The following is a 15,532-nucleotide window of genomic DNA, read 5'->3' on the forward strand; positions in this document are numbered from 1 at the left end:
CATCAATTCATGTAAAGAACTTGCCTACAGCTGTGAACATTTAGCTTTCTTTTTATTGTGAATCAAACAACAAATAGGACAAAATAACTGAAAACTTCAATGTGCTTAACTATTCATCTCCCTAAAGTCAGTACTTTGTAGAGCCTCCTTTTGCGGCAACTATAGCTGCAAATTGCCTTGGATAAGTGTCTATGAGCTTTCCATATCTTGCCACTAGGATTTTTGCCCATTCCAATGCAAAATTGCTCAAGCTCCTTCAAGTTATATGGCTTCATTTGGTGAAAAGCAATCTTCAAGTCTGATCACAGTTCTCAATTGGATTAAGGTCTGGACTTTGATTAGGCCATTCCAAAACATTTATACGTTTCCCATTAAACCACTCGAGAGTCACTTTATCAGTATGCTTTGGGTCATTGCCTTGTTGGAAGGGGAACCTCCATCCCAACCTCAAATCACTGAAAGATGAACAGGTTTTGCTTAAGAATATCTTTGTATTTCCCAACATCTATCTTCCCCTCATCTCCGACCATTTTCTCTGTCTCTGCTGCCGAAAAACATCACCACAGGATGATGCTGTGACCACCATGTTTTACTGTGGGGATGGTGTTCTTGGGGTGATGAGCTGTGTTGAATGGGTGCCAGACAAAGCGTTTACCTTGGTGGCCAAAAAGATCAATTTTGGTCTCATCTGACCACAGCACCTTCTCCTCCATACATTTGTAGAGTCTCCCACATGTCTTCTGGCAAACTCAAAACGAGCCTTACAATTTTTGTGTGAAAGCAAAGGCTTTTTTCTACCCACTTTTCCATAAAGGCCACATCTATGGAGTGTACGGCTTACTGTGGTCATATGGACAGATACTCCAAATCTCTGCTTGGGAACTCTGAAGCTCCTTCAGGGTTACCTTTGGTCTCTGTTCTGCCTCTCTGATTAATGCCCTCCTTGCCCGGGCTGAGAGCTTTGGTGGGCGGTCCTCTCTTGGCAGGTTTGTTGTGGTACCATGTTCTTTCCATTTGATGGAAATGGATTTGATGGTGCTCCGAAGGATCATCAGAGATTTGGATATTTGATGATATGCCCAGGAGGTCCCAGCCACCCGGGTGGAGTGTGCCCTCACTTCTGGAGGAGGGGAAGTCTGTCCTCCACACGATAAGCTTCCAGTATCGTCAAACGAATCTAGCGGGCAATGGTAGACTTGGAAGCAGGGAGTATCCTGCAATGACCCTCAGGAATAACAAACGGAGTCAGAACATCTGAAAGAAGCTGTCCTTGAGAGATATCAACATAGAGCTCTGACAAGGTCCAGCTTGTGAAGAGACCTTTCCAGGAGATGAACAGGAGATGGGCAGAAAGAAGGCAGGACAATGTCTTCATTGATGTGGGAAGAGGAGACAACCTTGGGAAGGAAGCAAAGGACCGGCCTAAGGACCACACTGAAGGACGAGAAATGTAGAGAGGCAGGAAAGAGCTGCCAGCTCGGAGACCCTTCTGATGGAAGTGATGGCTACCAAAAAAGGCAACCTTCCAGGCAAGGAGAGAAGAAGCTATGTCCTGAATGGGTTCGGAGAGGAAATGCTGTGGAAAGCTTAAAAACTAGGCTAAGGTCTAACACTCTACAGGAGGGTGATACGGTGGCGCCAGGCGAGCCACTCCTTGAGAAGAGTCTTGAGCTGGGGATGGGAAGACAAATTCCGTTGAAAAAGCATAGAGAGCGTGGCTATCTGACCCTTAAGTGTACTGAAAAACAAACCGAATGCAAGAACCAACTGAAGGAAAGTCATGATGGACGGAAGGAAAAAGGACATGGAGGCTAAGTGGTTGTCGTCACACCAAGCAAAAAAAGGCCTTCCAGGTCCAATGATAAATGTGTGAGGATGAGGAATTTCTTGCGTTTATCATAGTCTGAATGACCTGGGACAAAAAACCTGCTTTCCTCAAACTGGGTCCTCAGCGGCCATGCATTAAATTCAGAGACCGAGAATTCTTGTGGAAGATGGGACCCTGTGAGAGAGGGTCTGGAAGTTTAAAGAGTACGACTGCGAACAGATTGACTACCTGAGTACCATGGTCTTCTAGGCCAGTCTGAAGCCACCAGGATTACTGGGACTCCCTCCGCCTTGATCTTCTTGATGAGCCTCGGGATCAGTGGGAGAGGAGGAAGGAGGTAAGGGAGCTTGAAAATGAGACAATGGAATGACCAGGGCATTGTAACCGACCACCAGAGGGTCGCGAGATCTGGCTACGAAACGGGGCACCTTGTGATTCGCCAGAGAACGTCGTCAGGAGTGACCCAACTCTGGTGGAACTAGCCCTGGTGAGAATCCCTGGCGACTCCGTACCGCCTTCTCAAATTCCAGGCGGCAAGATGGAAGCCCTTCACCTGAGAGTGGCACACTGGTCCCTGAGTAAGTAGGTCCGGAATCTCCGGCAAGATCCATGGATCTGTAATGGACATCCGCCTTAGCAGGGAGAACCACGGTCTTTTCGGACAAAACGGGGCAATGAGAATTACTCTTGACTGATCCTCTCATATTTTCCTCACTACCACCGGAATCATTGCTACTGGGGGAAACACATAGGCCAGTGTGAACCTCCAGGGTATCTGTAGGGCGTCCATAGCAAATGGATTTTCTCCTGGATCTAGAGAGAACAGCCTGCACTATTAGCTGTAACAGATGAGGGTTTAGGGACCATTCCCCCTGTCTCAGTTTACTGCAACTCAGGAAGTCTGCTTGGACATTTTCAACGCCTCTTATACGTAGTGCCTTGTGAGACAACAGGTGTTGTTCTGCTAATTGAAACAGGAGGTTTGAAACCTCCATGAAGCCACAGGATCTTGTTCCCCCCCGGTGGTTGATATAAGCTACCACTGCTATATTGTCCGACATGACCCGGGTATAGCGGCCCTGAAGCGGAGAAAATGTCTCAAGGCATTTTCTACAGCTCAAAGTTCTTTTATATTTGAACCCTGATCTCTTTCTAGAGAAGACCAGGTTCTTTGTACTGAGTGGGTTCCTAGGTGTGCTCCCCCAACCTGAACCACTCGCATCGGTTGTGATAATGTCCTTGACTGGTCTCAACCACTGGACTCCTGATGTCAAATGATCCCTTACGGTGCACCAGGTTAGGGAATCTTATGGACAAGGAAAAATGTACTTCCCCTTCTAAACGTCCTTTTAATGATCTGTAACAGTCTTAGGTGAAATTGTGCCCCGCCTACAGCCGGTATATATATAATGTTAATGAGTCTAAGTAGGGACATTGCCCCCCCTCAATGTCATTACAGGCTGCTGTATTGCTGTCAGAGCCAGGCTCCTTAGCTTGACCACTTTGCTTTCTGGCAGGACTGGCATTCAGAATCCAGCATCAACCCTAGGAAGGATTGTACCTTCCGAGGCTCCAACTTTGACTTGAGGGTGTTTACCACCCATCCCAACTCCATTAGGGTTAACATTAGTTCCTTCACCTGATGAGTACAGTGATTTTCTGACCTGCCCACTAAAAGGAAGTCGTCCAGGTATGGGATGATCACTATGTCCCAGGATCGAAAGTATGACATTACCTCCGCCATTACTTTGGAGAAAACTCTTGGAGTTGTAGATAGACCGAATGGAAGGGCTGTGTATTGAAAATGCCTGACCTGTATTTGGACCCAGAGAGCTACTCTCAGGTACTTTTGATACTCCCGATGGATTGGGATATGATAGTAGGCATCTTTTAAGTCTATTACTGCCACGAAGCAGTGCTGGAATAACATTTTTATAGCCGGATTTATTGACTCCATCTTAAAGGAACAACTCCCTACCCACTGGTTGAGTCTCCTCAGGTTGACAATGGTTCTCCAAGAAGAGTCTGGCTTCTGTATCAAAAAGAGGGGGGAATAAAATCCCCTTCTTTCCTCCTGAGTCGGGACCTCTTGTAGCACCTGTTTCTGCACTAGAATCAAGACCTCAGTCTCCAGGGCTAGTTGTTCCTCCTGGGATTTTCTGCGAGGTGTTAAAGCAAAAGTCTGCTGAGGTGGACGGATGAATTTTATTCTTAGGCCGTCTTTGATGATATTCATTACCCAACTACTGGGAGAGATACTTACCCAGACAAGGAGGAAGAGAGAGAGCCTTCCCCCCTACCTCTGACCTGACGTCATTGAGGAGACTTTTTTGATGACGTAGAGGGATTCAGTACCCAACTACTGGGAGAGATACTTACCCAGACAAGGAGGAAGAGAGAGAGCCTTCCCCCCTACCTCGGACCTGACGTCATTGAGGAGACTTTTTTGATGACGTAGAGGGAACATGTAGCCAGACCCTTTCCTGTCCTTAAAGTCCCAATTTTTCTTTCCCCGAGGGATGACCACTATTAAAATTTTCTCCTCCGAAAGGAAGGCCTTTTGGTCTTGACAAAAGAACGGGGAAAGCCTTTCTTTTTATCCCCTGCCTTCTCCAAAATATCCTTCAGCTATTGTTCAAAAGGAATTGACCGTCACACAGGATGGAAGAGAGTCTATTCTTGAACGGTAAATAACCCGGACACCCTTTAAGCCACAGGGCGCGTCTCGCCGCATAAGACAAGCCTGCCTCCCTGATTGCCAATCTTTCCGAGTCCGCAGAGGAGTCTGCTAAGAAAGCTGCTGCCTCTTGCGCTGGGGCCACTTGGCTAGGATTTCATCCCTTGGCACATTATTTCTCAGCTGATCCTCTATCTGCTGTAGCCAGATCATGAGAGAGCAGGCAGTACATGTCCCGGCTATCGCTGGTTTTAATCCTCATGCTGCCGCCTCCCAGGTGTCTCTTAAGAATCCATCTGATTTTTTGTCAAGCGGGTCTCTTAGTATTCCAGAATCTTCTAAAGGCAGGGATAATTTTTTTGAGGCCATAGCCACAGCACCATCGATTTTAGGGATTTTCTCCCAGGTCTCAGAGTCTTTCTCCTCAAAAGGGTACCTCCGTTTTGCTGAGGAAGGTAAGGTAACTGACCTTTCTGTTTATTTCCCCACTCATTCTCTATTAGCGCTTTTACTTTCGTATTGACAGGAAATATGCGCTTCCTTTTTTCCTCCAGTCCTCCAAACATAACATCCTCCAAGGATCTTGGTGTTTTCTCCTATTTTAGGCCCATCGTAGATCTGACCACTTTAACCAGTCTCTCCACATCCTTAGCTGGGAAGCAAGGTCAGCCCCCTACATCACTGTCCGAGGACTGGGGAGAGGACAGAGATCTTTCACGACCATCCCCACCCAGAGAGGCGTCTGAGTCTAAGTATCTTACGGCTTTTCCTGCCCCCTTTAACTGCTGCCTTTCAGGAACCTTTTACTTCTGCACTTATTATGGCTCTAAGGCCGGTGGCAAAGTCAGGGGTCTCTTCCCGTATTGTTTTACTAATACAGTCAGCACAGAGTTTCTTCTGCCACTGAACTGTCAGCGGAGCTTTGCAAAGGGCACACTCCTTGTTATTTGTTTTGGCGTCAGCTTTCCTCGACCCCTAGTGATCAAGCAGAAAATATGGACCCCATTACCATAAGGGTGACATTCTTGTAGATCACTCACCACCACTGGCAATCAATGGTAACGGATTCGGAGGCTGGTCAGAGTCACATACAACGTTCCATCTGGATGTTGAGGAGTCCTGTGACCTCCGGTCAGGGAAACTGCTGCTCCTACCACTCGAGCGGCTGCTCCTCCTGGTATGCTGGTGACCAGGCGAGGCCTCAGGTGAGAGCTCCTGCTGCTGCTCCATCCTCAGACACGAGCGAATCTTCTGAGGTCATCCCTCCTTAAGAGGGATCCACTGCGCGCTCCACCTCCTCAGGTGCCCCAAAAAGTGCCCTTTCCCCCCTGTCATACCGCCGTGATGCGTACTGCCGGCCTGCTTTTTTCCCCTGGGCTCTTCCATATTGGACCCGGCGCCGCATACTGACGTCATGCAGGCACGCCCCTTTCCCAGCATGCCCTGTGCATGCCAGCCGCGTATTACCAGGAAGTGGCTGCCCCTCCTGGAGCTAGACTGCCGGCAGAGGAGGAAGGGCGGCGCGGCAGCCATGGAAGAGCCCCAGGACCCCTGACCATGCTGCCCCAGGACGGCGCTTCCATAACCTGAAGGCCGGCACACTGGCGTCCTGCCTGTTCTTCCAGTGTCGGGACAGGCGTGGGTAAGTAGAAAAACAAAAAAAGAAAAAATCCTTTAACCACCGTCTTTAGCATAAGGGTCCCTGTCAGGACAGGAAACCCAACTGAAGCGAGGGACAGGTACCTTTTATTTTCAGTAGGGTTCCTGTCCCGTCTCCGGTGTGCTGTCATGGGGGAAGGGAAAATCTCTGATGTGGGACACAAATCAGAATGTGAAGATAGGCATCCTGAATGTCCACCGCGCAGAGAAACTCCTCGGGTTCCTTAACATATGACCTACAGCAAGAGTTCCCATAGGCTAACAGAATTCAAAAGCGTGAGACTTCGCGCACTGATTGGCAGGGAAGAGAAAGGGGTGTGTAGTGGACGGCAGAAAGCTATGATATAGACCAGGGGGCTGCCGCACATCGATAGGCTGGCGCACACTGGAGGGGTTGTAGGTCAGTCACAAGAGAGAGAGACCCATTGGATGGTGCAGGAGAAAAGGAGGCGTGGCCAGAATGAAGGCTCTAGGCAGAGCTAGCAACTACATTTTCCTGCGGCCATTTAGCTGGTCGTAATTCTACAGATGCTCCGCCGCCGCCAATAGGAGGGACTGTGGAGAAGATGACAGTACCTGTGTCTTGTGAGTCCCAACTCTTTCTTCTTGTATTCTTTGAGGATGACAACTAAAGCCCCAAGGTAAGGCAGTGAGTTAATATGTCGTAAAACCCCTTATTTCAATCTGTAAAATACTGTACATTTCAACCAAAAAAACAGAATTCATTTGAGACACGATTCATTGTCCATGTCCTGTGATTTCTCTGACTGTAAACCTCCCATATACAATTTGGCAGCAGACAACTAAGATGAGAACACACGCATCTCGTGAGCCCTAACAAAGAGGGGGTCCGGGAAGATAAGATGTCCTCCTTCCCGAACCGTCGTGGTCCTAGATAGTGCAGAAGACAATGTTGACTCCAAGAGGGTGAAGGTCACTGTAAAGTGACCACCGTCTACCTCCAGTCTCACTCCGAGGAGAGAGCTGGGGTGGGGGAACAGGCAAGGATCAACCACCACGAACTGGCTTGAAGCACTGTGAAGTGACAGGGGGTAAAGTCCCGCCTAGCAGGCCAGAGCGTAGACGATGTGACTGACACCACACTGTTCTCTCGGCCGCCCGTGTGCAGGAAGACAGGGTGAAACATTACACCCTGTAGGCAAGAAACTGAAACAGAAAAGGGGAAAAAAATACAAACAAAAAAACACAACAGGGTGACCTGAAAAGGAAAAGTCTGGTCTGAGATCAGATCCAGGTCTGCCTCCTACTGGCACAAAGCTAAAACTGACGAGCTTTGTGCCAGTCGGTGGGTGTACATTTTTGCCTAGTGTTTGCCTTCTAGCAAGAGCAGCATACACCAATGGTTACCTGTGTCCTCCAATGAAGTGATAAAGAACATCTAAACAAGCTTAATGCATTTTGGAAACAAGTCCTGTGGACCGATGAGGTTAAAATAGAACTCTTTAACCACAATGATAAAAGTGGCCAGACCTCAAAATAGAAGTGCATGCAGGGCAACCCAACCCAGGAATCTCACAGAACTGAAAGAATTTTCCAAGGAAGAATGGATGAAAACCCCTTAAACAAGAATTGAAAGTCTCTTGGCTGACTACAAAGAGAGCTTACAAGCCATGATACTTTCAAAAAGGGCTGCTAGTAGGTACTAACCATGCAGGGTGCCCAATCTTTTACATCAGCCCATTTTCCCTTTTGTAATTCTTAAAAAGTAAAAGATGAAAATATATATTGTTTTGCCTAAAATATATATTGTTTCTTTTTGCCTTAATACAAAGGAATGTTTAATCTTTAACTTTAGGCCTTTTAGAGATCATTTCATCTTCAACTTGCTTAACTGTTCACAACAGAAATTTTGGCCAGGGGTTCCCAAACGTTTACATGCCAGTGCATGGCACTGTGCTTACAATTTCCAACTTTAACTTTCCACCCAGCTAATTCTTCTCTTTTTCCATTCTATGACGTCACAATTAAAAACAGACTAGTAGAATCCTTCTAAACTATTAAGAAACAGGAAATCTATTTACCCTGTATGAGTCATAAGTCCCTGCAAAAGAGGGGGAAACTGGGTCAGGAGCTTAACCCCTTAACGACCAGGGGTATTTTTGGTTTTGCATTTTCATTTTTCCCTCCCCTTCTTTCCAGAGCTATAACTTTTTTATTTTTCCATCTATATGGCCATGTGAGGGCTTATTTTTTGCGGAACGAGTTGTACTTTTAAATGACACCATTGGTTTTACCATGTTGTGTACTCGAAAACAGGAAAAAAATTCCAAGTGCGGTGAAATTGCAAAAAAGTGCAATCCCACACTTGTTTTTTTGCTTGGCTTTTTTGCTAGGTTCACTAGATGCTAAATCTGACCTGCCATTATGATTCTCCAGGTCATTACGAGTTCATAGACACCAAACATGTCTATGTGCTCTTTTATCTAAGTGGTGAAAAAAATTTCCAAAATTTGCTTAAAAAAAAAAAAAAAACTTGCGCAATTTTTCGAGACCCGCAGCGTCTTCATTTTTCATGATCTGGGGTCGGGTGAGGGCTTATTTTTTCCGTGCCGGGCTGACGTTTTTAATGTTACCACTTTTGTGCAGATACGTTGTTTTGATCGCCCGTTATTGCATTTTAATGCAATGTCTTGGCGATCAAAAAAACGTAATTCTGGCGTTTTGAATTTTTTTCTCGCTACGCCGTTTAGCGATCGGGTTAATGCTTTTTTTATTGATAGATTGGGCGATTCTGAACGCGGCGATGCCTAATATGTGTATGTGGGATTTTTTTTTTTACTGTTTTATTTTGATTGGTCCGAAAGGGGGGTGATTTGAACTTTTAGGTTTTTTTAATTTTTTTTTATTTTTAAACATGCAACCGCACGCGCAACCCGATCGGCTCTGCTACATATGGGCGATGAGCAGATTGCCCATATATAGATTTACTCCTGTGCTTTCAGCGCCGACCACCGGGTGGCGCCGAAAGCCATATGCCTGGAACAACCATAGAGGTCTCATAGAGACCTCTGGTTGTCCAGGCAACATGACGCCGACCCCCGATCACGTGATGGGGGTCGGCGATGAGGACATTTCCGGCCCGGCGGCCGGAAATGCTATTTAAATGCCCGCTGTCAGCTTTGACAGCGGGATTTAACTAGTTAATAGGTGCGGGCGGACGGCAATTCCGCTCGCGCCTATTGCGGGCACATGTCAGCTGTTCATAACAGCTGACATGTCCCGGCTTTGATGCGGGCTCAGAGTCGGAGCCCTCATCAAAGCAGGGGAGATGTCTGATGACGGACTGTGTCCGTCATTGGACATTAAGGGGTTAAGAAGGGAATGATAAATGCAGGGAAGAGAATGCCTGTTTCTACATAGAGTAGAGAAAAGAGAAGAATTCTCTCTGTTGTAAGGTAGCGCTTGTTATTCAGGTAGGGGACACTCGCTAGGCAGCCAAATAACCAGGTCTGGCACGGGTTTTCCATAAAACATCATCAGTTCATGCGGTTTATTCAGGCACCATATACCATAAACAGCCACAGAAAGTTCATATCAACAGCATAGCGTCCATGACAGAGCTCCCCTGTTTACCCTGTAGTCACACAGGATATGCAATGTCCAATGCGCAGGCTTTCTAGCCTCACAGTTCTCACCCCGTCAAGAAGGCTTACACATCTTCCAGCGAGACCTTCCAAACAGACCAATCGGGTCCCAGCATTCACTCCATGTGACCAACCCTGGTCACCTTATATGGTCCGTAGTCACGCCCACCGGGTCATATGGCTATGACCTCATCACAGGTCCTTCACACACACTCATATACACTTTACTATGGCGTCCTTAAACCCACCCCTGGGTGGATTTGTAGAGGATTGATCCCACCCGTCTCATCAATCACCTGAAGGCTTCTCCCTGACACATTGGAACGAAAGATCAGCTCTGCTGATCAGCACATAAGCAAGCCTTCATCCAAAGGCCACCCACCTTGGGATACATTACGATCATTCAGCATCCTACTCCTATTAGGACACTGGAAATGCTTAGAAAAATATTCAGGATTGAGAGTCCTCAGTAGTTGATACCTTTTAATGGCTAACTGAAAGGATGGTAACACATTGCAATGCTTATACACCTGTCCTGGGACACCCACACAGTGCCCCCTAGCGGACACAGTGGTCACTACACCACACTGTAGAAAGGCAAAATGAGCAATTGTAAGAACACAGTGCTATATAATATGATAACTGCAATATATTTAGAGGGTGAAAGTTTTGATGGGAGCGCTTTTTATATATTCTGGTTGCTTTTTTGTTTTAAATCAGGAGTGACTAAACAATTTACTGTGGCTACACTGGGCTTTGATGTGCTATGTGCAGAGTAAGCAAGTGCTTGAAAGAGGAGTCTGATATACTCAATGTAGACATCCTTCTGCCACCAATTACAGTTTTCTGCAAAGAATAAGGCTATGTGCACACGGTGCGGATACTGCTGCAGATCCGCAGCATTTCAGGCTCTGCGGGTCCGCAGCAGTTTCTGATGCGTTGTACAGTACCATTGTTTTCAATGGTAAACTGTAAAACGCTGTGCACATGCTGCGGATTTTTCCACGAGGATTTGCTGGGGGTTACAATCCGCTGCATGTCAATTCTTTGTGCAGATTCCGCTGCGGTTTCACACCTTCACCATTGTGAGGTGTGAAACCGCAGGGCTAAACTGCAGGCTTATCCGCAGGTATTTTGACCTGCGGATTTTCCAGAATCCACAGCACCTAAAAATACGTGTGCACATAGCCTATCTCCTAATCCCGATGTCAGATCACTGAATGAACTTTTTTTTAGCTTTGTTTAGCAAACACAAAAAATTTCTAATTCTATAGTCAGGCCATAATGTCCAGCGCAAGTTGAAGCTTTTTACCCATGTCAAACTTGAGCACAATTGTTTATCAGGAGTCAGGGCAAACATTATCAAAATTGAATAGTAGGACTTGTAGATCTTATAAATTAGGTTATTCCCAGTTTGTAGTCTGGTTTCTGAAGGAAATTATTAAGTCGCTCATACAGTTATTACAGTAAAGAAGTTATAAGGAGAAGATGCATATCAAATGAATAATGTAGAAGTATTTTATGTGCACTTGAAACAAGTCATACCTCCAGATCACGGAGAAGCCACGTTTTACTGAAACCAGTTCCTTTACTACATTTCCTCACCAATAACCTTAACAGTCCAGACTGGATAAATGCAGACTGAATTTCTTCAAAATCGTGATTCTGCAACATGAAGTTACGGCACTATCAGTCAGCAAGTCAGAGACTAGAATAATATACATATGAAACAAGTCAGACTTGCATCGGAAAAGAACAATCAAAATAACATTGCGATATCCATGGGACTTACAAAATCAATTACAGATCTTACATTTCCAAAGAATAAAATCACAGATCAGGCCTACACTCGGATGTCCCAACATGAAATCCATTTTCCTTACATGAAGAAAGCCACAGCATGTAAACCATGCAGTATATTTAAAGGGGTACTCCCATCTCCAAGATACCATCAACAATATGTAGTAGGTGTAGTAATAATATTAGCAAATACCTCCAATTAGAAATGTAGCATAGTTCTTCTAATTCGCTTTGTCACTTAACCCACGTTCAGGGCATTTTAGGAGCTTAGGTATCCATGTTTACGATCACTAACATCTATAACCATGGATACTTCAGCTACTACAATGCCTTACACATGGGGTAAGCGACATAGCAAATCAGAAGAACTATGCTACATTCCCGATTGAAGATATTTGCTATTATTACACTTACTGCATATTGGGATAAGAGCTTGTAGATGGGAGTACCCTTTTAACTACTATTAAATATAAGTAAATATAAAAGGGGTTATCTGGCCTTGGTCACTTTATGACTGCAGACTTGTGAATCCTCACATCCAGCACACTGCGCACTGTGAGGATTCTCTGATACTGGCCATTGCAGCCGGCAGTCATGTGACCACAAGTACGCGATCTGCATACTTCTAGCCACATTCCAACTAGAAGGGTCGGTCCTCTCTCAATACATTTGAATTAAGCAAGACCGTGCACGACTAGACACCACGTGACCGCATGTATGCAAATCACATAATTGCAGTCACATGCCCACCACCCAGAACTGGAGAATGAAGAGATGTGAGGATTCACAAGTCTGCAGTCACAGAGAATGACTGCAGACTTGTATCCCAAGGCCGTACAACCCCTTTAGATAGTCAATACACCCTTGTAGCTTATGACACTGAGGGATGATTTATTAAAATGAGAAAAGAACTTGCTCATAGCACCAGACCAGCTCTCATTTTTCAGTGCCTCTTTACATACTGCTTTACACTACTCTGCGTCCAATATATTGGAAAACACAATCATATCATTATAAATAACTTGAATAGGTTAGGTCAGAATTACCGTAAGTGTTTTATATAATCCCTTTAGAGTCAGCGACAGGACCCAAGTCGCTTCCACGGCTTCTGCATAGCTGTTGTCCAAAATGGACTGCATGAGATAGCGGGAAATGGAAGCAAAGTGTTGTAGATATTTCTTTAGATTATCTTGAGTGAGCCGTCCGTCGCTGTCACTGTTATGCATCAGCTGATAATCTTTCACTGGAATGAGGGATACTCAGAAATTATAAAGACTTCTAGACAAATCTGCTAGACCACATTTGTGGTAAGCCAAGAAGGAGACTCTACATATAAAACAATAACCAAATATACCACGATCAGAATTGTATACGGCTATAGTGGGCTGGTAAGTCAATTTCTCCATGTCCCGTGAGCCAATACAAGATGATCTAATCTAATATTCCTTCAATAGAAAAATATTAGCATCTCATGCATTTATGGCCTATCCAAGTGTCATAAAAGGAAAATAGATGTGGGTCCCACCAATAAGAGCAACAACTGTCTTGAAAACGGGCCACTAATGAGTGCCCGTGAAAAAGTGGTCGGAAATCCCATGTATTTTTTTGTGGAAATTTCGACCCCCACTCCACTGACAGCATGTGACTTGGCCCTGTTCTGTGGACAAATGCAGTTCCCATTAGTGGATCTCACATCCACTAAAAATATGCATAAAAAAGAGGAAAAACCCCTTTAATTATTAAAATTTCCTAGTATGCATCCATTGCATGTATGATGGTGAACCCAGGTTTTAATATGTACAAGAGTGTGAAGATAGATTTGTATAACATTTTTGTATACCATACTTACCGGTTTTGCGCTTTCTTGTTTTGATATCGACAACCACAGCTCTATTTTTCTCTGCAAAGTGCTTTAACATAATCACATCATGAGGCTCTTTGGCATTGTCTATATATACAGCTCGTGTTCCCGTACATAGGACCTGTAGTGGAAAGGGTATACATATGTAGGGAACCAAGCGTATGTATAAAAGCAAACTGTGTCAGAGACATGCGGCGGTAAGCGTGTATAGGAAAAGTAGACCTCAAGACCCCCTTCAGTGCAAAGGCTTATTTAGTTTAATAAATGTACAGCAATTATGTGATGAAACTTTTACTCACTAGTTAAAGGGAATCTGTCACTAAGATTAACCCTCCTAGGTCGTTTATTTGGGCAGGACACTGATATGCATGAGAATCTGCCCCCAAGAGCTTATTTTAAATAAAAAAGAGGTGTTACCAGTGTGTTATGTAAGGCTGCTATCGTAATTTGTACAAATTGGCAAATTACAGCATCACCGCGCATGCGCGACACTCGTTTCAGCAGTGTCACTGAACAAGCACATTATGTTACAACACCTACAGGGGCGTGATAACATGGAAAGAGGGCTGACAAAGTCTGGGGACACCGACGCCCTATCAATTAGTCAAATCCCTTATTAGCATACCAAATGGGGATATTGTAAATGCTTATATTATGCCTTGTTTTCACTCAATAACATTATACAGGGCTGGTTAGGGAGGGAATGTAGTTCTGCAAAGATGAATACTGCTGGGTTGGAGGGCATGGGGGACCTGACAGGTTCCAATAATTATAATAGTTCCCACATGAGTGAGTAGTTACTGGTTAGTATAAAAACGCAAGATCCTCCAAATCAATAAAAGCCACGCTTCTAGTGATGCCTTACCTCTGGGAATCCAACCAAGACTAATAATGTAAAGATATTTGTATTTTTTAGCTGATGTGGCAGCTCTTGCATACAGTGATCTGTGAAAGCAGTCATCACTTTGTGCCATTTTGAAGAGTTGTTTAACTCTCTCAGGATATCAGACATTGTGCATGCCCAATCAAGACCAACTTTGCTGAAAAAAAGAAAAAAATACTTAAAGGTATTAAACAAACTGACATTAATACTTTCACAAACTAATATACCGTACTTAACACAAGCGATTAAAGAAGGATTTGTGCTACAATCTGTTTTTTTTCTAACTTCTATCAAACAACTGATATCATGGCATGAATGGTGCATGCATCCACATCTCTAAGGGTACTGTTATATATGCCACCTATTTAAAGGAAACCAGTCACCTGATTCATGCTGTCCAAACTGCTTTCAGAGAAAATATATATAAATGTTTCTATTGGGAACGATAGCTAGAGAAGAGACTAGTCTGGCGTTGCCGCGGCCAGGTTCTCCAGTGTCGAAAGGTCTGTCAATCAGCTGGAGATCGATGGTAAAAAGCTGTCAGGGGCAGAGCCATACTAGCTTTGCTACAGGCTATGGTCCCCAGTCAGATCTTTAAAGTATATTTGACTACGATATGTGCAGCACACGGTTTGGACAGCAGACATCAGTTGACAGCTTCCCTTTGAATAAAAGTGTGGACATGCAATGCTATTGCAGTGACTTTAGAAAGTGCCTCATAGGTCTAGTTTACACACAGAATTTCTTTATCGCTTCATTGGGGAACACAGGTAACCATGGGTGTATGCTGCTGTCGCTAGGAGGCTGACACTAGGCAAAAAAAGGAAAATAGCTCCTCCTCTGCAGTATACACCCACTAACAGGCACAAGGTACCTCAGTTTAAGCTTAGTGTCTGTAGGAGGCGGACCTGGATCTGATCCCAGATCCGCATTTTCCTTTGCAAGTTCCCTGTTTGTGTTTATTAACCCCACCCCTCTCCTCGGAGAGGGCTGGGATGAAGACTGTGGTCACCAGCAGTGGCCTCCCCCCTTCTTGTAAGAGGTTGATGCCGTCTTCTGCACCATCTGGAGACTGAGGGAAGGAGGATCCCTGATTCCAGTGACCTTCTCCCACTCAAGGGCTCCAGATGTGTCATCGGTGAAGAGGATCCGTGGACCCACCTTGCAGATATCTATGTTGTTTCCTCCCCCGCAGCGGATCATGGCAAGGTCTCATCTG

General features: G+C 45.0%; 1 protein-coding gene across 1 annotated transcript in view; it reads right to left on the reverse strand.

Moving 5' to 3' along the window:
* ZZEF1 (zinc finger ZZ-type and EF-hand domain containing 1) overlaps positions 1-15,532 on the reverse strand; it is a 308,587-nt gene that overhangs the window by 37,693 nt on the left and 255,362 nt on the right. Inside the window, exons 41-44 of the mRNA XM_073590591.1 lie at positions 14,296-14,470; positions 13,419-13,551; positions 12,616-12,812; positions 11,315-11,434 (exon numbers count right to left, since the gene is read on the reverse strand). Coding sequence (XP_073446692.1) covers positions 11,315-11,434; positions 12,616-12,812; positions 13,419-13,551; positions 14,296-14,470 — 625 coding nt within the window. The remainder of the gene's footprint in view (positions 1-11,314; positions 11,435-12,615; positions 12,813-13,418; positions 13,552-14,295; positions 14,471-15,532) is intronic.

The sequence above is a fragment of the Dendrobates tinctorius genome, unplaced genomic scaffold (genome assembly GCF_039654945.1).
Source record: "Dendrobates tinctorius isolate UK_male_01 unplaced genomic scaffold, ASM3965494v1 ptg000117l, whole genome shotgun sequence".
NCBI lineage: Eukaryota > Metazoa > Chordata > Amphibia > Anura > Dendrobatidae > Dendrobates > Dendrobates tinctorius.